The sequence below is a fragment of the Coenobita brevimanus genome, chromosome 52 (genome assembly GCF_032717465.1).
Source record: "Coenobita brevimanus isolate Jiangsu-jjx chromosome 52, ASM3271746v2, whole genome shotgun sequence".
Taxonomy (NCBI): Eukaryota; Metazoa; Arthropoda; class Malacostraca; order Decapoda; family Coenobitidae; genus Coenobita; species Coenobita brevimanus.
In genome coordinates this window covers 22,647,832-22,673,260 of record NC_137005.1, presented here as the reverse complement: position 1 = coordinate 22,673,260, position 25,429 = coordinate 22,647,832, and the positions used below count along the sequence as shown (strand labels likewise).

The window sequence follows — 25,429 nt, the reverse complement described above, 5'->3', positions numbered from 1 at the left end:
TCTTAGAATCTCTGATTTCAGTCAGGATGTTCTTCTTTCCCTTTACCGACCACGCTCCTGTCAGTTTTACAGTGCATACCACATTCGTAAAATGAGATAATCCTCTGCATGATCTTTCGTCCTTATATCAACAACACTCCCAAACCGCCTTTCATTAGGCACGTATCAGTCAGGCTCGTTTCAAAACTCTGATCAGTCTTTCTTTACCACATATGTTTATGTATTTCTTTGTTATTACAACATGAATTAATAATGCACGAGATCCTTTCCTAACACATGTCTTTCAGTCATCATCTGTTAGTGGTGTCCCCTGGTACTCTAGAACGAGCCATTGCAACTTTCACAGGGACACTGTCAAATCTCCCATTCAGGTCTTCCATCACAAGCACTCTTTAACTCTTGGACAATATTTCTATCACTGTCCATTTGATCCTAGAAACCTGTCCTTGGAAATACTTAACTTTTCCATGGAATAACTTAAATTGTCGATGGAAATTATTTCTAACGGACAGTTTATCAAACGGAGATAGCAAAAGTACTCCAAGAATATTACATAGCAATTTGGTGGTGCGGAGTATATAGGATAAAAGATATCATAATAAGCTGCTAATGAGGTCTAGTATTTGTAAGGATACGAGCTTGTTCACCAGTGAGGCAGGAATATATTCTGACGCACATCATCCAGCCGCGTAGCTCGCAGTACAAAGTGCATAAAAAAGAATAGTTTTATTAGTTCACAGTATGGCTATTCTGTGTCTCACAATTGCCTACGTTATAAATGTCTTCCACAGAATGTGATCCAATGTAATTTTTATCCTAAACTACACCATCAGACAGTGTGCGTCAGAATGTCTGTTTGTCTCACTGTGAATGTAAATTTCAACTACTCTCACCATGTCTCTGTGCACACCACCAATACACCTTCCCTTACAGGAGCGTCAAATGGAGCTCCGGAAGAGAATTGGGCAGACTCTACGCCACGCCGGAGTCGCCATCACCGTCACTTCCATGACTGACTTCGCCGCATTTTTCATCGGTGCCACCACTGTGAGTCAAGTCCGTGTTCTGAGGGAATACCAGGACACAAAAACTAATTGTCCGCCTTAACGTTTTCGGCTGTATTCTTGCTGTTATAGGAGGCTTCTTAGTGCCCTTTGCTTGAGCTATTTATTTTTTATCCTACACATTAATTTCCTTTCTGTGTTACGTACATTTGTTTCATATCGACATAGAATCAGTAACATACAATAAAATATTAAGGTGTGATGTGCAGAATAAAACACTAAGTAAGAGGTGATGCACTATCGATGAAGCCATTTTGAGTACAGCCCGTTGACTGACAGGCTTTTCTTTTCTTTTTTTTTTCTTTTTTTTTTCTTGACTGAACAAAATCGTCGAGTGTTGGCCCAGATAAAATTGCTAGGTATACCAGTATCGGAGACTTGATGACTGGAGTTAGTTTTTGAAGCCTCTGTCTGTTAGGATTTCTCCCTGGTGAACAAAAATGTCTGTTATTCGCCTGCATATGATACAAAAGTGCAACGGTTGCAGCGAAAGGGTTAAGGACCCAAGTATTGTCGGTAGGTATAAAATCTACTTCATTTTCACTTCCTCAGGCAATGTTCGTAAGTCTTCTTAAGCAAAATTTTTCGGGTAAAAATGTTGAATTTTCGCGGTTTGAGTTGAAGGTGAGCAAAGATAATGTTGATATGGCGTAAAATATTAATATGATATTCGCATTCTAAGTATTTTCAATTAATAAAAAAAGATGTATACCATATATATGTCGCTGCTACCTCCGTTTTCTATGCATATGCATCGCATGAAAACGTAAAAAAACATCAGTTTATTATAAAAAATATATAAAGAACTTTGGTATTCTTGATAATGTGGCATCAGCACATTCTCTAGCACATGGCGTTAGGCGGTTTCTGAGTCAGGAGCCTCTGGGCTTCCGTACTGAGAGGTGTTATGACGCTCTTCGTCACAATGTGTTACACGGCGTGATATATTTGGCCTTTTCTCGGGCATACTCAGAGCTACGGTTTTTCTAAAGTGTTGATGCATCTCTAGACACCACGCCACGTCCAGGCAAGAAGTTCCAAAAGCAAAGGGAAAAGAAAATGACCCACGAAGACTATGACAAGTGGATGGAGACACGCCCTGTGTGTCTAGTAAATTACACTAGAACGTTAGGTGGCATGGAACTTGAAGAAGCCAAGTGCATGTGGGAAAGATCTTTAGATCATGAGATACATGAAGTTTATTTAGGACAGAGACAGTGGGAGTGAAGAATCTGCATAATGGCAAAGGTCCTTATGGCAAAGATCACCTGGTGAAAGACGAGTGCTTGAACCATGTAGCAAAGAGGCTAGGCACAGGTTTGAGGAAACTGAAGTTGGGAGGAGGTGTTACATTGAATGAAAGAGGTAGAAAAACGAAAAACATTTCATTTGGTGGTCGAAATAAACTTACAAAGTCATAACACGGCTATAATGTGGGTTACATCGGTGGAGATATCTCCAGGCTTTTGAGAATCCCATGCACAAAAATCCTGTAGAAATACTTCAATAAGCTAGATTCTGCCATAGACATTCCCCCTGCCGGGAAAATGAGGAACAGAAGGCTAAAACAGGAGCTGTCTTACGCCGCATCTGTTTTTAGTTATATGACCACTTTATCCCCCACCCCCATCAACTTCATGGGAGTTTATCTCAGAAGTAAGTTATTCACTTATTTTCCATTATACCACGGTACTGATTTATCCAATTTTAGTGATTTTGGCCTCATTTTAAAGCTCTTTAAAATGCCTAAAATTTGGTACATTTACTTTTTACAAGCTCCAAATTGAAGTTGTACTGTTTTTTTATATGACGGTTATTCGCCGTTATTCGCATAATGTCGAATTTAGATAATTCAGTTTGTGTGTGTGTGTGTGTGTGTGTGTGTGTGTGTGTGTGTGTGTGTGTGTGTGTGTGTGTGTGTGTGTGTGTGTGTGAACATAGAAAAGAATAATAGAGATTTCTATGTGGCATTTTGTACATCATCCTTTTGGCTGTCTGTCTTCATTTTTTGCTTTGTTCTAAGAGTAACTGTTTTGGCGCATAATGCATTTGGTAAGACCCATCCCTAGTTTTCATATAGTATGGTTAATATTTATTTTCTCTTGTAGATTGTAGGTTTCTTGTCTCAAGAGTCTGGGAGTTAGGAAGAGATGTGTGAATGAGTGTTCTGTAAATATTCCATAGGTTTAAGACAGTTTTCTGTTTACCCCATCTCAGATGGTGCTCCGGCCGCTAATGGATTTAAGATCCTTTGCTTATACTTGTGTCGCACTCACACAACCATCAAAAAAGTTCACAGCCAAACAAGGTGAATAATAACATAGAAAAACGTGACAAACATCATTATTCAGAGTGATATTTAACCCTCTCATATGAGCACATAGGATGTACTCAGGAAGTGCAGATAGCTGGAGGTCTTCACATAGCGAGTTTATCTATCAGGGAAACAACTGATATTATCGAAGATGCAACCAGCGTGTGTGAGAACATGAGAGAAAGAGGAAGGCTCCCGCACCAACCACATCCTCCAGTAAACGGGCAAAAAAAAAATATATATATTAATGAAAGGAACAAACATGGGAATTTTAACAGGAAAGACAGACTGTGAAATATTATACATTACGTAGTCCCTAGTCTACAGTTTTGGAAATTACATAACAGCAGAATCTTCTCATAATTAAGTTCCCATCTCACAGTCGTCTGAATACACTCCAACCTGGAAATACCACACTCAGTTTTTGTTTAGTGTGCCGAAATATTTATGTAGCTGAATTTTAAATGTATCTGTTGTTCCACTAGTAGCATCGGTAATTTTTCATTGTTCCACTATGACTTGGTTAAAGTAAATTTTCCCTATATTAGTGTTGCTTTACATACTTTTGAGTTTTATCCAAGTTATTCTAGTCCCAGTATCATTCTGTATTTCGAAGTAATTTTTATAAAAGATGTCGTCGAATGTGTTTTGGTTTTTAATCCAGCCAGCCAGACATCATTCACTCGTTTTTTGTCCCATCAGGAGTTTGGCACCCCGAGGCTAGGCTACTCGTTCCCAACATATAAGGCGAGTGACCAACCTCACTTGCCCCTAAGTGGCATTTTCAAGCACTAAACTCCATTCAGTCCTTTGATATAAATTCCTATAGACTCAATCCGGTTGCAGCGCCTTATCTCGCTAAACCACTATGTGCCATTTGGTTATATGGTTACCACCCAACGGGGTAAACAGTTCTCTGGTTTACAGGAAATAATTTGGCTTGTAAGTCGATGTAGAGTCACCTAAAGGCAGCACTACATCAAGTAAGTGGGTGTTGGGCGCTCCTACCTACCATTAGAAAGGAATGTTAATCACTTGAATTGTATTACCTCAGTCAAAGCTGTTTTCAGAGCAAACATTGTTACATTGTAAGGTTCGTGGATACGTCAAGCACGATGCATTGATAAGCCAGAATGTTAACCAAAGACAGCTCTTCACTTCAAGGTTTTATTCTTTCCAGGCAAAGCTGAGATACACAAGCAAAACACTGTGGCTTCTCTCTCTCAAGCTACATTCGTCCTAAATCACTCGCTGTCCGTCACTGACTCATTCTCACCGTCTGACTGCCCCAGAAGGCAGGATGGTCCCTTTTAACATACCCTTAACTTTACCGCTAATGTTGTACAGAATATTTTAAAACCTAGGATAGAACTCACATTTTCTATCTATCTATCTATTGCCAGACACCATAATCCCGTAAAGGGTGACCATTTGACACTGAGTTAGTTGTTTTACAGGGAGGGGCACCAACCCTCCACCAACCCACTTGTTGACACATAGGGAGCATGTATGGCTTGGTTATATGGTTACCACCCAGAGTTGTAAATGGTTTCTTGGCTTACAGGAAACCATTTGGCTTGTCACTAAATGTAAGACTCACATTTTTCCACACAATAATTGCTTAAATAAACAGTGCACAACAATAATAATGACAAAACCTAATTCCTCAGGTAAAAGAGAGAGAGAATAAAACAGACATGCCGAAATTTCAAGAATGTTCCTCACATCTCCAGATATAAACCAATAACCCAATCCTATGGTATAACACTGCCCCTCCCTCAAAACAGTGTCTTCCCTGACACAGCCACCTAATCCTACCTATATACAAGCATATACATTATAATATTCCAGAATAGCGAGTTGTCTGTGTTACCTCTGCTGTCTAGATCCCAGAGTCTGGAGCATCCGTTGTTCCTGAAACGTCCAATAAGTCACCCTTTCTAACTCCAGTATCTTGGGTGTCGAACAAAGAAAGGCTGACCGCCTCTGTGCCCACAGTGTGAAGACCTGGTATGACAGTGTTGTCACTGACTTCAGCACTCTCCTGGGCCCTCCTTTCATCTCCAGTGTCCATCATGTCCTCGGCTTCACTCCAAGTGTACTTCCCAGGCCCAGGTCTCCTGTGGAAAAAGCATCAGCATACTTCACCAAGAGCCCCTCCAGCTGCACCACTGTGGCTTCTCCAGACACTGGGCACTTCTGGCAAACAGATCCCGCAATTGGTCAGGTAGTCTTTCCTGGGACTTAACTATACTCTTCGTCATTGCACTGCTTGGTGTCTCCTGATCGACTTCTTGGCACAACCCCACAACTATATCCTAATGCATCTTCTCAGGATGAAGTGAAAAGTTGACTTTGACGATGGATACTTCTTCTGCTGTAGGGTCAACCAAGGTCCTCTCCAACATTACTCCCTCCTCTGTCATGCCATGGCTTCTATGGTCCACCAGTTCCAGGGCAGTGTGCAGCTTGTCATTAATCTTGCAGGGCAGCAGCATTCCTGACTCAGGGGGAATAAATTTAGTCCGTCTGGTCGTCAATAGTAGACTTCAGTGCCCCAAAGCCCTCCTGACCACCCTGCTGGCCGCATTTGCATCAAATAGAACTCAAGTAATCAATGGCGGGATGCCAGGTAACCTAAGCCCAGGATGCAGGGATCATCAATGTCGGCAAAATACACAGCCAGGGTCTCTTCCTTTCCTCTCAGTTATATCCTGACACCCATTGTTCCCTTAAGCTCAGCACAGTGTCGTGTGACTCCACACACTGTTGCAAAGTTTCTGTAAGTTGGCAATGACTCGCAACAAAAGCTTTCTCTGATGCAGGTTGACTAACATTGGGCATGCTGCTCCTTCAGTTTCACTATTCCCCTCTGTGCACTTGTCACTGACACCAACAGGGTATGCTGGCTGTTGACCCTCAGCCGAATACTGTTCAAGGACTTTAACCATATTACTCACTTCCTGCATTTACCTTCTCACTTTATCCTCCACTATACGGGAAACCTCTTTCCTCACTTCTCATATCTGTTTGCTTATTCTCAACCTTGCTGTACGCCACCTCTTGTTGTTGCTTCAGATTCCTGGCCACACCCTGCAGCTCCTTTAATAACTGCTGAAAATCTGTCTCTGCCCACTTAGCTCTTCCTCTAGTCTTGCATAGCGTTGTGCTTGGACTTCCTTTTATTCTTGATATTTCTTTTGTTCTTCTTGCTCGCTTCTTGATATTTTTGTTCTTCTTGCTTTACTCTCAACATTGCGAGTATATCTGCCAGATACAGTATCCTCGTATGTCCGCCATTTTGTCAGTCTGTCCACGCATCTCAATCTCTCAAGACGAATCCCTACGCTTGACACCAAACTGTTACACCGTAGGGCTCGTGGATACGTCGAGCATAACGCACTGTCAAGCCAGACTATTAATCAAAGGCCGCTCAACATTACAGGGTTTTATGCCTTCCAGGCAAAGCTGAGGTACACTGGCAAAACGTTTTGGCATCTCTCTCTCACGCTACCTCTGTCCATTACTAACACAGTCTCACTGTCTGACCGCCCCAGAAGTCGCGGTGGTCCCTTTAAGTAACCCGCAACTCTACTACTTGTGCAGTTCAGAATATTTTAAAGCCTAGGAGAGAACTCACATTTTCTCGTGCAATAATCAACTTAATGCACAACGACAACAATGACAAGAGCAAATTCCTAAGGTAAGAGAAAGAAATCAAACAGCTTTGTTGAAATTTTTATAATGTTCCTCACACCTCCAGATATAAACCACTAACCTAATTTACGGCTTGAAAATATTTAGTATCTTTAAGTTATTGTCCCTAAGAAAAATTTCGCAGAAATGGGATCATTTAAGAGGCTTTTTGCTCTATCCTCTCTACCTTATCTTTAATTCTTCTCGGGATCAATAGTGTACACAGGGTTCCAACTGTGGTGTAACTAGTAACGTATAAAGCTGAGACTATTTTTTTTTTAACTGAAGTACCTTGCAATGAAGCTGAACATTGTGTTTGATACTGTTAGAAACTGTTCAGAGATTTTCAAGTCATTACTAATAATAACTCCTAGATTTTTTTCGTTCTTTATTTCCGAGAGGGCTTTCACACATTTGGTTCTCGTATTTAATGCTTTTGTCAATAAAGTGCATTACTTTATATTTATCACCATAAATCTCCATCTTCTGAAGTTCATTGTGATATTAATATACATATAGGTTGTTGTGGATAGACATGAAGTCTACTTTTGAAAATACTCAGTGTCCAATTTTCATACCATCCGCAAGCTCACTACCTTAGAAATAATTCCATTTCAAGGTTAATGATATAAATAGTGAAAACAAATGGTCCAGAAACTGAACTCTGGGAAACTCCGGTAGTTGCTTCTAGTTTATCTGTTGCTTCACCATCAAATACTGCCCTTTGCATTGTAGTTTAAATTCTAGTTACCCACCCATGGACATACTTATTCCAGACACCATGGGCCTTAATTTCACTTCTTGTCTTAAACGAAAGACTTTATTAAATGCGTTGTAGAATTTAGATGGATGATGTTCAGTGGAATTTTGCGGTTATCGTAAATGATTTTTAAAAATTCCAGCAAATTTGTATGACATGATCTGTTGTTTAGAACCCGTGACGATTCTTTGTTATAAGGTTATGCCTATCTTGGAACAAGGCAATTTCGTATCGGTTTTCTTTCTAGACTTTTGCTAAATGCTTAAGTTCAGCTAATCAAACGGTAATTTGTGGCATGTATTTCTATTGCTATTTTAAAAGAGTTCATATAGTAGCGAGCTTTCACTAACTAGATACCTAACAATGACTTACTGAAGATTTTAGCTATGGAAAGGCTAACTTGCGATGACATCCTTGTAGCACCCAGGGAGGCAGCTGGTCTGGGTCAGTTGATTGAGTAGGGTCGATTTTCTCAATATGTTTTAATTCTTCTTGCCCTGTCACTTCGATAACCGATAATTTATCATACTCAGATTATGGCTTTATATGCGTAAGCTGTTTTCTCTTGAGAAGGCCCTGCTAAGGGATTCATTCAGTAGAGATGCTACAGTAAGTTTATAATTAATAGAATTTCCCTCTTAGTTTTATAAAGGATATATGCTATCTAAATAATAAAATCAAACTCTGTATGTCTCTCTTCTTTGCTTTTGTTTCTTTCACGAAAACGACAACAGATACTGACTTAATTCTTTCTGAACTGGATCGGAAGAAGTCCTGAGAGTGTTAGAAAAAAACGGCGATCGCGTGCGACGCGAAAGAGGAAAATTATCTGAAATCTCGACACGTGAAAATATGGGGAAATATTTTTTGTTTTTTTCGACTTTTTGGCCAGAATTGGCCATGTGGGCTCAATGACGGAATGGTTTGCAAACATTTTGTGATGGAAAGGCTATTAGCGAGTCTCGCAGATTTTTGTGGACAAATACTAGTCCTTTATATGTCTATTACTCCTTACAGAATAAACAAATCTTTGAGGATCTGTCCTAGCCTTCCGTGTTGCTTGCCTAAAATTATCGTGTAGTTGTCTCATATATATATATATATATATATATATATATATATATATATATATATATATATATAATATAGATAGATAGATAGATATATAGATATAGATATAGATATATATATATATATATATATATATATATATATAATATATATAGATAGATATATATATATCTATATATATAAATATAGATATATTTAAATAGATATATATATATATATATATATATATATATAAAGTAAAATGGCACTAGGAAAGCAAAATGACATCACTGAAAGAAAAAAACGGTGAAATCATTAAATGCAGAGATAAGATGGTGAAGAGAGTTTAAAAATTTTATAAAGAACTGTGTGCATCAAAGACAGTAGTACGAATAGCTAACTTTTCAGTTGACACAAGTGAAATACTTGAAGTAACACCAAACGAAGTAAATGTTTGTCTTAAAAATATGAAAACAGGGAATGCTCCGGGAGAAGATGGAATACGAACAAATTTACTGTTGGATGCAGGAGTAGAAGTACAAAATAGGCTGCTCACTTATTTACCCACTGAATAAAACAGAAGCAAATTCCCAAAACATGGTGTAATGCAATAGTTATTTTATTCTACAAAAAAGGTGACTCAAAAGATCTTAGTAACTATAGACCCATTAGCTTATTATCAGTCATTTACAAACTCTTCACTAATGTCCTTACGAACAGAATAACAAAAATTTTTGGAGGAAAACCAACCTCGTGAACAGGCAGGGTTCCGAAGCGGGTATTCAACCATTGATCATCTACATACAGTACAATGAATCAGCTAACTGAGAAAACTATAGAATATAATAAACCACTCTGCTTAGGTTTTGTTGATTACGAAAAGGCTTTCGACTCAGTGGAGCACATAGTAATTATAAATTCATTCCGAGAACAAGGAGTGAATGAGAACATTGTAAACCTGCTTGAAAACATATATAAAGAGGAAACTGCTACAGTTAAATTACATAAGGACTCAGAAAAAATTAAGATTGAGAAGGGCGTGCGTCAGGGAGATACAATCTCATCAAAATTATTTACAGCATGCCAAGAAAGTATTTTCAGAAGGCTAGACTGGGAAAACAAAGGAGTGAACATAGGTGGAGAAAAGCTAAACCATTTAAGATTTGCAGATGACATTGTCCTAATCTCAGAAACAGCGGAGGCATTGGAAGAAATGTTAAATGACCTGAACAGGGAAAGTCTGAAATTAGGGCTGAAGATGAACCGGAGTAAAACTAAAGTAATGTTTAATCCACAAACACCAAAGAGCGTCATCAGAATAAGCGATGAAATTCTTGAAGAAGTTGAGGAGTACAACTACTTGGAACAAATACTAAAATTAACGAAAGATCATGATAGCGAAATAAAAAGACGCATTACAATTGGATGGAAAGCTTTCGGTAAACATAGAGACATTATGAAAAGTAGCTTGCAAGTTTGTATGAAACGAAAAGTATATAATGAATGCATAATTCCAGCTATGACGTATGGTTGTGAGACGTGAAAACTAACAAAACCAATGGAAAATAAATTAATCCGTTCTCAGAGAGCAATGGAAAGGTCAATGTTGGGAATATCTTTAAGAGACAGGAAGAGATCAACTTGGGTGAGAGGTCAGACTAAAGTCAAAGATATTGTGGGGGTTATAAAGGAACAGAAATGGAGGTGGGCAGGCCATGTAACAAGAATAAGGGATAACCAATAGGGCAAGAGGTTGACTGACTGGACACCAAGAGAATGTAAGCGTAGCAGAGAAAGGCCAGACAGGAGATGGAGAGATGAGATAGAGAAATTTGCAGGGAAAACGTGGCAAAGATTGGCTCAGCCAAGGAATTTGTGGAAAAGGCTGGGGGAGGCCTTTGTTCAGCAGTGGATTAGTTATGGCTGATGATGATGATGATTATTATATCTATCTATATATCTATCTATCTATCTATCTATATCTATCTATCTATCTATCTATCTATCTATCTATATATATATATATATATATATATATATATATATATATATATATACATACAATTCAAGGAAGAAGGAACCAAAGGCCAGGAACCGAGAAACGGCTTTTTCCAAGAAAAAACAAAAACAATAGAAAAGAGAGCCAAATTCAAGATCCGTTCATTCCAAGATGCCTTGACACACTGCGTTTGAAAGACTGGAGATCATAGAGTGTAGGAAATACAGACTTAGGGAGACAGTTCCAGAGTTGACCTGTTGCATAAATGAAGGGCTGGGAGTAATGGTTAACTCTTGCATAAGAGAGTTGGACGGAAAAGGGTTGAGAGTGTGTTGCCAGACGGGTGGTACGCGTCAGTCATAGAGGTGTAGGGATGCATGCAGACAGTTCAGAGGAGTAGAGACCACTGAAGTAGCGATAGAAAAGAGATAAAGTTGCAACAGTGCTGTGAAGAGACAAAGGCTGAAGGGAGCCAGTAAAAGGAGCAAAGTTAATGAGACGGAAAGCCTTTGACTCCACCCTATTGAGAAGAGCTGTATGTGGGGAGCCTCCCCACAGATGAGAGTTGTTCTCTACACAGGGGTGAATGGAACCCGTGTATAAAGTCAACGACTGTGTAGGGGTAAAGATGGTACGGAGTCGGCTTAGCACACCTAATCTCTTGGGAGCTGATTTTACAAGAGATGTAATATGAGCTTTCCAAGATAAGTCCCGAGTGAATGAAACCCCAAGTAAGCTTAAGGGTGATATATATATATATATATATATATATATATATATATATATATATATATATATATATATATATATATATATATATATATCCCAAATTTCTTCAGAGTTGTCCACCTGTTGTAAATTATTTACTTTTGGCAATTTCCTGTCCGTATAACTGAAGTTAACTTGATTGCAGAAACTGGGAAGTTATTTATAATGATCTTCAAAGTTTGTAGTAGTATCATTTCAAATGATGCTGTCACTGTTAGTAAAATTTTCACCTACATCACAGTAACAGCCGTCTGTTGTTGAGGCAAGGTCGAGTATATTATTATTGCCATGAGTCGGTGTATTCACTGAGTTAGAAATGTAGGCTCTACCAGTTCCAGCAGCCTATTCCTCTCTTTGTCTAGACAGCTAACGTCAGATGATTTTATTATCCTGTGAGTGAGTTATAGGAGATGGAGATTGTAAATACAGCTATTATTAGCCCTCACGTGGTCAGGACAACTGTAGTATTCTATTCCACATAACACCAAATACTTTTATTCAGTAGAAACTGAGTAATGACATCTGAGAGTACAGTATTAAGAGTGTTATCCCCCGCCTATACTAAGGCAAGGCTATATAGTTTGTGTGTGTGTGTGTGTGTGTGTGTGTGTGTGTGTGTGTGTGTGTGTGTGTGTGTGTGTGTGTGTGTGTGTGTGTGTGTTGCCAAAATATATCTAAAAGTCGTGGATGAATATTCACGAAATCTTGAGAAAATATCAATTGTATTGATGTGCAGAAGTCTGTTACTTTTGGTGAAGATTTGATCAAAGACGACCGAATGCCAGCCACCATATACATTTTAATATGGATTGGCATTTTGTGAAACACGGTAACTGAATTCCGTCGAGTTTTGTGATTTTTTTTCACATTTGGTTGGCAGGTAGCTAGTACAGTACCTTAGCCAACAAAATATTTTGTCAGGCGATTACCCAAATTTTTTTGTTTCGTAAGTTGTTTATACTTTTAACTCGTACACCTACCAGACACTTCACAACCAAACTAAAATAAGTAAATAGAAAAATCTGCCAGTGCTAAATTATTCATGCTGATATTTAAATGTTGTGGAGACTTATCCGTTGGAAAAGAATGGTTCAGAGCCTTTAAGAATATTACCTCTGGACTTAGGAGTGTCACTGACACTATTTCCTTATCAGCTTAGTATTGTTTATGGAACACTAGACTCTTCAGTACGATGGCGTGCTTTCTTATGCTATCTCCAAGCACTTTTGTTCAGCGTATGAGATTCCTAACTGGATGGCTTGAACAGCCTTAATGAACACCTATACTAGAAAAGGTCTTGCCTAAAGCTGAATAACATGGTCTGGTACAACACGAATAAGTAAAAATTGCATCGAAGGATGAAGTAGTTAATATTTTCTTGTATAATGCTTATGTGAACTTTGTCGATACTGGTAATGATAAAAATATCACATTCGAGAATATTACGGTGTAATATGCAAAATAGTCCTCTTAGAAGCTGCTTGGGAGTCTTTTAAGCCCAAGCGATTGGCCATAAACCTTCCATCAGATAATGCAATGTTTACTTTCTTCTTGCCACAACGAGACGATTTTATTTAGCTTGAGAGACCCTGATTACTAAGTTTTAATGGAAGCTGCTTCAACTTTAAATCTTTCTTCTAAGCTGAATGAAATGGTCAAGGGATACCAAGACATCACTGTAGTGAAGGTGTTAGTCTGTTTCCCTACATTGATGAAAGCTGAGCTGTAGAAACGTACGCAGTCCTGATTTGTTAAAGTCAATATGAATATCATTAGCTTCGGCAGTTCTGATGGGTGGGAGGGTTCTGATAAACTTTAATACCCCGAGGACGGTTTAACTTCATTTTCGCTATTTCTATTACGGGCATAGCTAGGATAAGAGAAAAATGGAGTGTCCAAACTTAATTATGGGGTTGCCCAAAGTAAACTCGTTTATGGGGTCAGGGCATTTCTAGGAAATCTGAGATGGCCGGTGAGGCAGCCAATAATTTTTTCAGAGGTGGTCACTGTCACCCCGGCCACTCTGTTGGATGGCCAGGTTGACACTGACCATGTACTCTACCTCTCTACATTGTTATTCACCTTGGAAGGTACTTTTCAAAGTGGATAGGTTATGTATAGTCTTCATTAATCCCTTCAGTAACAGAGGCCCTTCCTAACTGAGCAAAATAATATGGAGATAGCAAAAGTAGCGCAAGTAGTACGTCATTGTAGGAAAGTGGTTAGATGTGGCCCATAATAATCTTATCAAAGTTCGCAGGGCTTGGTGGAATATGAAGGCGCGTAAAATATCCACTCTACAGTATAGTGGGAATATGTCTTACCTGTGACAAAGAAGCATTGATTTTAAGGTGATTTCGTTAAACAGGGTTATCTGTACAATTACTGCTTATGGTATTTACTTTTATCAGTTCAAAACTTAACTTGTTAAAAGCTTACAATAGATTACTAAAAAAAAAGAAAAAAAAAGAAAAAATCGTCTGGTATTGCATAGTAAACACAGTAAATAAAGTTTGACGATTACTTTGTAGTTTACATATTACTCTGAATCCATTCTATAGGTAATTTATTATTAATCTGAATTTGTTAACTTTGAGCTTGTTCAAACCATTGCATTCCAGTCTTTTGGGCGGATGACTCTACCTCGAACGAAAAAAAGTCACTCACTGAGGATGAGGTGTTTTGAATTTTCCTCAGTTAACAAGAATACGGATCAGTCCTGATTTCTGTAATGGTCTTGGCAACTCTAGCAGTTTCTTCTTACTAACTTTAATCAGATAAACGTAAACCATAGGAGCCCGAGTGTGTTAGTGAAATGAGCCGCCCTGTTTGAACTAACAGACCTGTATCTAATGATCCCCTCTTAACACTGTCCAACTCCCGTGGCTCACACTCAACTGAATAAAATCGTTTGACATTGGCTAGAATATATTACTAGAACTGTCCTGTTCACCAGAAGGTTAATGGTACAGTACCAGTATTACAACTCTCAGGCTCCTGTGTTTACTGTCAGCTAAATAAAATCTTCTTGCCTTAGCTTGAATACAACACCGGAGTTGGGCCTGGGCCTGCAATATTCTTTAAAATTTGGATGAACCTCTAGTAGTACCGGTAGTAGTAATAGTAGATTAACCCTGGTCTGACTGGACCTGTCTGAACGATCAGATCCTTCAACTGCAGGCAAGCAGTCACCCCTGCAGGGCCATCTTATGTAAGAAGTCGACGTTCCGTAGAAGCCGGGAAGAGTGTGGAGGTATAGTCCCTAGTGGGCCTTCGCATTTGCATCTCTCTACTCAGTTAACAGGGACCCCATGCTAGGGTCCACAGTATCCCGTTAGTTGGATATATGGTTACCACCCAGCGTGGCAAATGGTGTCCTTGGTTATAGAAAACCATTAGGGTTATCACTCAGTGTATAGCCACATTAAGAAGAAGTACCACCACCGACCAATAGGGATGTCAAGTAAAAAAACTGTATGATAAAGGCTATGCACAACCTCTGGGTCAAAATTTCCATTTTGTGCTGAATATAATCGTCTGTGTGTAGCAAAAACAACATAGAAAATACGTCATCGTTCCGAAGAATCCAGTGCTCTGACTTACATTTTGCCTGTTTCAGGTAATGCCTGCCCTCAGGTCCTTCTGCATCTACGCAGCTGTAGGAGTGCTGGCGCTCTATATCTTTCAAGCCACCTTCTTTGTGGCCTGCTTCACGTTCGATCAGAGGCGGCTGGAGGGTAAGTGACATGTAACATGTACTGTACCACTGGCATGCACAGAGAGTTACGGAAGCAGGGGCTCCTCCTCCAAAAAAAGGGCATCGCACCCTTCATTGGTAATTTGACCTAATCATACTACCTTACGACGATATCACGATGATATTAACTGTTCGGAAATATACCTCCTGAAACACACAAGCATACTCTTCTTGTTTGTTCTAAAAAGCAGCTTCTGATATGACACATTGTGATAAGCAAAAGCAATACCGAAGCTGTGTAGTTGCTTAGGGCTGTCCCGGTTGCATAACATGGTTGCTTAAAGCCGATAAAATGGCATAGACATACATACATACATATAGATAGATAGACGGACAGACAGAGACGTGAAAAAGGATACCTTGTAACCAGGAGTGCAAAGAGGCAACGGCTTAAGTCCCTTTTAGCTCTGCTTGAGCACGCCTGTGGGATGTAGTGTACAGTATCAACATAACCTGGTATGTCATCAAGATTTATATTTGTGTTTATTTTACTCAACAGCACAAACCTACTTTTAAGTCAGAAACAGCCCAACTCCTGGTCATCCTTCTTTCGGGACTTTGGCGAAAGCTTTGCCATTGCACTGGACATCTCTAAGGCTTTCGGTCGAGTCTGGCATCAATTTTTAATTTCCAAACTGCCCTCTTACGGTTTCTATCCTTCTATCTGTGCCTTCATCTGTAGCTTCCTTTCTGGTCGTTCTGTAGCGGCCGTTGCAGACGGTCATCTTTCTTCTCCTAGATCTATCAACAGTAGTGTTCCTCAGGGCTCTATCCTATCACCAACTCTCTTCCTTTTATTCATCAATGACCTTCTAAGCTGTACATCTAACCCCATCCACTCTTATGCTGATGACTCCACCCTTCACCTTTCCATTCGGTTGCCGCAACGTCCATCTCAGCAGTTACTTCAACAAACAAGGGATGAGGCTATGGCACACCTAATGTCTGACTTGGCTGGTATCTCTGACTGAGGTAAAAATAATCTGGTTGTTTTTAATGCATCAAAGACTCAGTTTTTACACCTATCAACCTGACAAAATCTTCCACAGGCATACCCACTAATGTTTAATAATATTCAGCTTAATCCTGCATCATCCTTGAACATGCTTGGGGTTTCATTTACTCGGGACTTATCTTGGAAAGATCATATTACATCTCTTATAAAATCTGCTTCCAAGAGATTAGGTATGCTAAGCCGACTCCGTTCCTTCTTTACCCCTGCACAATTGTTGACTCCATACATGGGTTTTATCCGCCCCTGTGTTGAGTACAACTCTCATGTGTGGGGAGGCTCCCCACATACAGCTCCTCTCAATAGGGTAGAGACAAAGGCTTTTCGTCTCATTAACTCTCCTCCTCCTACTGACTCCCTTCATCCTCTGTCTCTTCGTCGCACTGTTGCATCTTTATCTCTTTTCTATCGCTACTTCAATGGTCACGCTCCTCTGAACTGTCTGCATGCATTCCTCCACCTCTACGATGGGCGCGTAGCATCCGTCTAGCAGCAAACTCTCATCCCTTTTCTGTCCAACTCTCTAATGCAAGAGTTAACTCCCGGTCCTTCATTTATGCAATAGGTCAGCCCTGGAACTGTCTCCCTTTGTCTGTATTTCCTGCTTCCTATGATCTCCAGTCTTTCAAACGCAGTGTGTCCAGGCATCTCGAAATGATCGGATCTTGAATTTGGCTCTCTCTTGTATTTTGTTTTTCTCTTGGAAAGAACAACAACTGCGGGCTCGCGGCCTTTGGTTCCTTCTTCCTCGCATAAAAAAAAAAATAAAAATAAAAACTCCACTCTTGTGATTCAAGTGTTCAACAATTATGTAACTAATTTTTCGGTATTGTGGTTGCTATTAATTCTAAAGCTTCTTTACTTCTATGTCCATTGTTCTTTAGACATTGTCATTACTGACATTGCTACTGAGTTTATTACATAGGCTGGTTCCCTTACATCCAGAATTATGTTTACTCTGCCCCCCCCCCCTCTTCCATATAAACCAAAGACATCGACACGTGAAGCCAGAGTCTAACGATCTGAAAACGCTCTGAACAACCTAAGCAAAAAATTATTTATTTCAAAGTTTATCAGGGGGGAAAAAATGAAAAATTCGTACATGTAGCTGCTCCATTCATCTGAAAGGCAAGCAAAATTTAATGAAAGAGAATGGTAGAAGGTGGCCAACCCAGGAAGAACCATTTGCATGAGTGCTTGAGGGAAAAAAAAAAAAAAAAAAAGCATCATAATTTTCACTGTGACAAGGTTTGCTTAATCATTCCTATGCTCAGGCTCGCTGGGGCCTTCCACGCCCCCTACGCTGAAGATTTGTTTACTCTCAGTCACATTTTTTTTTTTTTTTATTCAAAGAAAGATACGCTGTAAACCCGTACTACTTACTCAGTTCACTAGAAATTTTTCATCAGACAACCTTTTGCTTCCACCGTGTTCCAGTTTAGGTTTGAAACTTTTATGGGTGAAAATATATGAGAACCTTCCAAAGTTTTCATAAGAATAGAAAACCAAGTTTTCTTTTTTTTTTTTTTTTTTTTTTTTTTGCATCCACTCACAGCGGTATGCCAGACCATCTCCAAACTCTCTTTTAGGCAATATTGGCATTGCTCCCCTTGCTTGTTGACTTTTGGAGTGCAGTGAACGCACTGCCATGTCATCAGCATAGGACAGTACTGTTACTGAAGGAGAAGCTGGCAGGTCGTACAGGAAAAAATGACCGGGTAAACATATGCTTTATCTGAGGCAGCAGAAGCACTTTACCAAATCATTTCTTCTCCCTGGTGGTCAGTTATATTTTTCTGATTATTTCTCGGGTTGCAAATGAGCTTTTCATGAGAAATTTGTTTCCCTCGTTGTTTTCAATTGTGTTCCGCTGTGTCAGTTCGTTTGATTTTTCAAGCGTAACGGCGGAAGGGGAGGAAGGGACTGTCTTAATCTAAGTGTTTAACTAAACCTAACCTAACCTAGGTAAACTGTACCTAATAATTTAATCTAACCTAACCTAGCCTAACCTACCGTCCAGTTGGGAAGTTGGGAAACGAAATCCACCTTTCAGCACATTAAGATTCTTCCATTACGAATTTATTCCGTAAACAAACAACCATAGGTAAGAAACATGATAAAAACTGTGGATAATTTTTCGGCAGGAAAAGGTAATTTACAACCCTGAAAATAGTCAGGAAAATACAGAAAACAAATTGGAGGATCATGATTTGAAATGGTTATGCCCTTCTACTGCCGCAAACAAAGCGTATGTTTAAGAAATGCCCGTGCCCAATAAAGGCAGACAACTAAGCGAGACTATCTCCCCTCATCACACCAAAATAAAGAATACCACTACAACCAGCCAGTAACGTTGACCTACGTTAATCCTTAAATGCATCAACGAAAACCTAGACCTTTAGTACCGTTTTCTATATTTCGGCCGATGAAAAATATAACGCAAACATTTCTTTACTGTTTCCAACGAAGTGTGAGCGCGCGCGCTCAGTAAGTTGTATTTTGTGTATAACTTTGCTTAAAGTTGCAAGTTCCAGCTAATAATCTCTAGCAGTGTTTAAAAATATAAGAGTTCTCATGTAAAATATATAGATTATAATTAATTTATATGATCATTGACGGCTTATGGCTAATTCATAGGCCGAAACGTTCCGAATAAAAGATGTTCATCCCAGTGTTGGCTTTACTAATATATATATATATATATATATATATATATATATATATATATATATATATATATATATATATATGCTCGTATAGCATCATCCAGACCTCCTGTCCCACCCTAGGGCAAGGTGAAGAGTAGCAACGTCCAGACAACCCAAGTTTCCCCAGTCCAATGGAGCATGCTTCCATTCATTCATTGTTCAATCCTTCGGAATCCTGTCTCTTACTGATACGCCAAAAACATTCACCACATTCTGCAGCTTCACATAAACGTATCTGACAGAGCCAATCCGGACGCTATCACGATAAAAAGAGGTGCCAAATCCCTGATCATGCACTTCTTCTCTCAACATTCATCCAGCCAGCTTGGTCTCTTGTCAGTCCCCTAGCCTCACCGACTTCATACCTCTCATCCTCACACTCATCCACCATATCCCTCCACCTTCTCCTTGGCCTACCTCCCCTCCTCCCTCCTTCAAATTCGCTCATATACATCTTTTTCACCACTTTACTGTCATCCATTCTCTCCAGATGACCATGCTATCTCAGTGCACTCTCTTCGATTCTGGTGTCCACAGACTTCCTCGCTCCACATTTTTCACGAATCACATTGTTTCGTATCCTATCCACTGTCTCTACTCCACATACATTCCTCAACAGTCTCATCTCCACTGCTCTCACTCTTGATTTTTTTCATTTTCATGCCACACCATAGTCTCACATCCATATGTTAAGTTGGCACTTCATGTAAGCATCGTGCAGCTGCAACACTCAAGCATTCATAGCACCAGCTACTTTCCTTCCATGTGTCACTCTACTTTCTTTCCTTGTCACTCTACTTTCCACTTCCTTTGCACACTTTCCTCTCTTTTCTATCACTGTTCCCAGGTATTTGAACGCTCTCACCAGTTGCAGTCTCGGGAGGGACTTTTATGCATGGTCGTGGAGATAGCGGACGTGTGCTGAACTCTGTCCTGATTGTAGGGCTGTTTCACCGGCAATAGTTTTGATCCGTTGCCGTGAATAGAGTTAGGTTAGCTAGTTCTAATATTCCTCCATACCCTTGATAGAGATACAGTAGGTGTCCATTTCTTGAGATTGCCTTTGCTTACCCGCCTCTGGAGTGTACCCCCCCCCCCTGATCACTGTGGGGTGTGAGTTTACACAGGTGCATCCTCCCGAGAGTGGTTTGAGAGGATAATCTCAGACTAGGTGTTAGTTCTCCAGGTACGTTGTCCCTTGCTTGTTTTTCTCCTTCTTCCTACTTCCCCCTCACGGGGGAAGTGGTTTCTATGGCAGACGCCCCTACTGCCTCCTCCCCCCATCAGGGGGGGAGGTGGTCATGACGATTCGACGGTTTGACGGCAGACTACCCCTAGACTGAACGGTCCCAGACACGCAACCCGCTAGACATAAATGTTAATAACAGTCCATTTGTCACGATTCATGCAGTTGGTCTTACTCCCCTGTCTAGTCTCAATCCTTTCATAATCAAGATGGTGATTGATGGTTATGCTGGTGAGGTGGAACAAGTGAAAAAAAACTTGCTAGTGGGGACCTTCTTGTAAAGACTATCAGTTCACGCCAGGTCAAGGATTTGCTTAAATTTAGCAAGTTCCATTATTATAATGTTGAGACCAAGATCCAGCATTCCATGAATTTCTGCAGGTGTGTTAACACTTGCAGGGATCTCGTGGTTATGGAGGAGAATGACATTGTACAGGAACTAGCTCAGCAAGATGTCATAGTCGCTCGATTCAATACTAGATTCTCGGAGGGCATGAAGACGAAGACCGCCACTGTTATCTTGACTTTCGGCAAAGTTTCTTTATCTTCCAGCATTAAAATTGGCAATAAAATTCTCAGAGTAAGACTACATCTCAAACCCCCTTCGTTGCTCAAAATGTCAGATTTATTGGCATCAAGAAAAGACTTGTCGTGCTTCTAACTTCATGTGTAGCAAGTGCGCTGCTGTAGGTCATTTTGCTGATCTCTGTACTTCCGGGACTGAGTGTTGCTTTCACTGCAAGGGAGCTCACGCCACTTCCTCGAGGGCTTGTCCCAAGTGGAAGGAGAAAGAGGTCTGCACAGTGAAGGTGACGGAGGGCATATCTTATTACGATGCTAGGAAGAAGGTGAAGGAGCTACTTGTGACTCCCAAGCCAAACATCTCCTATGCATCAGCGGTTGTGTCCCGTCCCGTGATGTGCACCGTGGAGACACAGACTGACCTTAGTTTTGCTCCCCATGCCACGCACCCTACCTCTCAGTCTCACCTTTCTCTTCACTCTGACTCTATTATGGACATCCCTGTCGCTGCTTCATACTCTCAGGCTGCCGCTGCTCTTTCACAGTCAGTACGGCCAAAACCGAAGTCTGACAAGTCGATAAAATTAATTTGACCAACCTCAGCAAGCCAGAACGTCCTCATGTTCTTCCTGCTCCTGGTCCAGTGAGGGAGAGAAAAGTAAACTCTTCCTCGGGGGACTCTGGGAGCCTCATTAATGATGATAAAATGGAGGTTTCTGTTATCAAGCACTGGGACAGGTCCCCCGGTAGCTACTCACCTGCCGGTGTGCAGCATAAAAATGCTAAGAACACTGGCCACCCTTGTAAATCTTAAACTGCTGCATTCACTGTGTTACAGTGGAATTGTAGGACTCTTGGGAAAGAACTACATATATAGCAATCTTGCATTCGATACACAGGCCAGACATTATTTATTTACAGGAGATGCACTTGGTGGATCACCCTGATCCTCAACAGTTCAAACAGTATCACTCGTATTGAAGGTATGATGGTCACGGAGTTGCCATATACACACACAAGTCACACCCACAAACAGAAGTTCTACTCTGGAGGCTGTCGCTTGCAGAGTAAAATTTGATAACCCATATCTGTTTATTTGCTTTTTCTACCATTCTCCATATGGCCTCATTGATAGTGATGCTTTCAATTCACTATTTGAACATCTTCCGTGGAATAGGTTAGTGTTGGGCGACTTTAATGCCCATCACTATCAGTGGGGTAGCTTGAGGATCGATGGTCGTGGGGAGCAAGTAACCAACCTAATACTACAGTCCAACCTCTGTCTTCTGAATGATCGTAGAGTGACTAATGTAGATGATCGTACTGGTAAGTTTTCGACTATTGACTTGTCTCTAGCCTCCCCATTTTTTTAAATACAAGGAAGAAGGAACGAAAGGAAAAGAGCCCACAAACCGTTCCCTCCAAGAAAAAAAACAAAAACAACACAAAAGAGAGCCAAATTAAAGATCCGTTCATTTCAAGATGCCTTGACACACTGCGTTTGAAAGACTAGAGATCATAGGAAGTAGGAAATACAGACAGAGGGAGACAGTTCCAGAGTTGACCTGTTGCATAAATGAAGAACTGGGAGTAACGGTTAACTCTTGCATTGGAGAGTTGGACAGAAAAGGGGTAAGAGTTTGTTGCTAGACGAATGCTATGCGCTCATTATAGAGGTGGAGGGATGCATGCAGACAATTCAGAGAAGCAGTGACCATTGAGGTAGCGATAGAAAAAAAGATAAATATGGAACAGTGCAACGAAGAGACAGAGGTTGAAGGGAGTCAGTAAGTGGAGGAGAGTTATTGAGACGAAAAGCCTTTGACTTGACCCTATTGAGAGGAGCTGTATGTGGGGAGCCTCACCACACATGAGAGATGTACTCTACACAGGGGCGAATAAAACCAGTGTATAAAGACAACATCTATGCAGGAGTAAAGAAGATATGGAGTCGGCATAGCACACCTAATCTCTTGGGAGCAGATTTTACAAGAGATGTAATATGATTCCCGAGAGAATGAAGCCCCAAGAATGTTTAAGGATGATGCAGGATTAAGCTGGATTTTATTAAAAATTAGTGAGTACTCCTGTGGAAGATTTTTTCGGGTTGATAGGTATAAGAAATGAGTCTTTGATGCATTAAAAACAAGATTATTTTTACCCCAGTCAGAGATATGAGCCAAGTCAGACATTAGCCTCATCCCTTGTTTGTTGAAGTAACTGCTGAGATGGACGTTGTGGGAACCGAATGGAAAGGTGGAATCACCAGAGTATGAGTGGATAGGGTTAGGAAGAGAGTTGGCGATAAGGCAGAGCCCTGAGGAACACCACTGTTGATAGATCTAGGAGAAGAACGATGGCCATCTACAACAGCAGCTATAGAACGACCAGAAACGAAGCTATAGATGAAGGCACAGATAGAAGGATAGAAACGGTAAGAGGACAGTTTGGAAATTAAAGATTTATGCCAGACTCGATCGAAAGCCTTTGAGATGTCAGGTGCATTGGCAAAGCATTCCCCAAAGTCCCGAAAGGAGGATGACCAGGAGTCTGAAAGGTAGGTGAAAAGGACGCCAGTGGAGCGTCCCTGACGGAACCCATACTGACGATCAGAAAGAAGATTGTGCTAGGAATGATGCTTTAAATCTTCCTATTAAGAATATATTCGAAAACTTTTGAGACACAGGATGTTTAAGCAATGGGGCGATAGTTAGAGCGTTGGGAATGGTCTCCCTTCTTTGGGACTGGCTGAATGAGAGCAAACTTTCAGCAAGAATGAAAGGTGCAAGTTGACAGACAAAGGCAAAAGAGTTTAATTATGCAGGGTGTAAGGATAGAAGCACATTTCTTGAGGACAACAGGAGGGACTCCATCAGGCCCATATGCTTTGTTAGTATTGAGGACAATGATGGCAGAAAATACATCAGTTGAAGAAATTTTAATGTCAGCCATGATGAAGTCAGAGGGGGGGAAGTGATGGAGGAACAGCACCGGAATCGTCTAAGGTGGAATTGGAGGAGAAAGTCTGAGTGAAGAGATCTTGCTTTATCAGTAAAAGACGTAGCTACAGAACCATCAGAGTAGAAAAGAGGAGGGAAGGATGATGACGTAAAGTTATTAGAAAGGTTTTTGGCAAGGTGCCAGAAGGAGCGGGAAGAATTTGAGTTGGGGAGTTGAGAGCATTTAGTACTGATGAAATTATTTTTCGCAGAGCAAAGAACAGACTTAGCACGATTCCGGGTAGAAACATAAGAAAGATGTGATTCAGGAGTGGGTTGGCTCTGGTGCCTTTTATAGACCCTCTCCTTGTTGTGGACAACATTAGAACCGGCGTGATTAAACCAAATGCGTGATTAAACCAAATGCTTTCTTGCATTAGTCAAAGGAATGAGAAGGGAATGTATGCTTCCATGCCAGAGAGAATAACCTCTGTAATGCACAAGGCACTCTCAGATGGCTCCCGGCCATGGAAGCAATAATCATTCCAGGGAAAATCAAAGAAGAGCTCTCTGAGGGCCTCCCAATCCGCAGCTCCAAAGTGGCACAACCGACGTTTCTTTGGAGGGAGCCTTATGACCACTCCTTGGGATGTGATCATTCACTCATCTTTCTTATACACGCGACATTGTTTCGTACCCTCCACCTCCAAAATTTAACTATGAGAAAGCAGACTGGGGAGCCTTCTCAAGGATCACCAATTTAGATACAGTATATCTGGGGAGAAAATAGGTGTGAGAGTCGAAAATTTAACCAAGGGAGAAAATAGGTGTGAGAGTCGAAAATTTAACCAATTCCATATTACACTCGGCCGAGGCTGCTCTTCCCAAGACTTCTACAGATCATGTAAAGCATAGAGCACATTGGTGGACGCCGGATTGCCGACAAGTATCAAGGAAGCGCAGTAGGAGATACAGGATTTTTTATTAGTCAGTCAACTGAGGTAAACTTCATTGCATGAAAACAGGCACGGGCTGAGGCAAGGAAAATAATAACAAGGGCCAAACGTGACTCCTGGCGGAATTTTGTGTCCACAGTGAATCGTTCTACACTGATAAGTAAAGTCTGATCCACTGTTGAAATACTAAATAATAAAAGCTCTTATATCCCTGTCACCACCTTACAGGTGAACAACACCATCTATGACGATCCTGTGGACGTTGCTAACATCCTTGCCAGGAGTTTTTCTCATGTAAGTAGCTCAGCCAATTATGACCAGCGCTATCAACATCATCAATGCACGGCTGAATTACAGATATTTGACTTTGCCACAGAAAACGTAGACTCCCCGTGCAACCAAGAGCTTACGCTAGATGAACTGCTCCTTGCCCTTAAATCCAGTAAAGACACCATCCCTGGACCAGACACCATCACATACGGTATGATCCAGCATCTTAATCAGGACAACCTGATTAAGATGTTAGCATTGTACAATGAGCTTTGGGCGTCCCGAACGTTCCCAAACTCATGGCACTTTGCGCACTTTATACCAATACTCAAAGAGGCTGGTTGTCTCATGATTCCCATTTCATTTCT

The 25,429-nt window shown here is 40.6% G+C and overlaps 1 protein-coding gene across 1 annotated transcript in view; it reads left to right on the top strand.

Annotated features, from left to right (window-relative positions):
• LOC145400507 (patched-related protein 9-like) overlaps positions 1-25,429 on the top strand; it is a 524,238-nt gene that overhangs the window by 309,338 nt on the left and 189,471 nt on the right. Inside the window, exons 10-11 of the mRNA XM_080273031.1 lie at positions 934-1,047; positions 15,271-15,388. Of these exons, the coding sequence (XP_080129157.1) occupies positions 934-1,047; positions 15,271-15,388 (232 nt within the window). The remainder of the gene's footprint in view (positions 1-933; positions 1,048-15,270; positions 15,389-25,429) is intronic.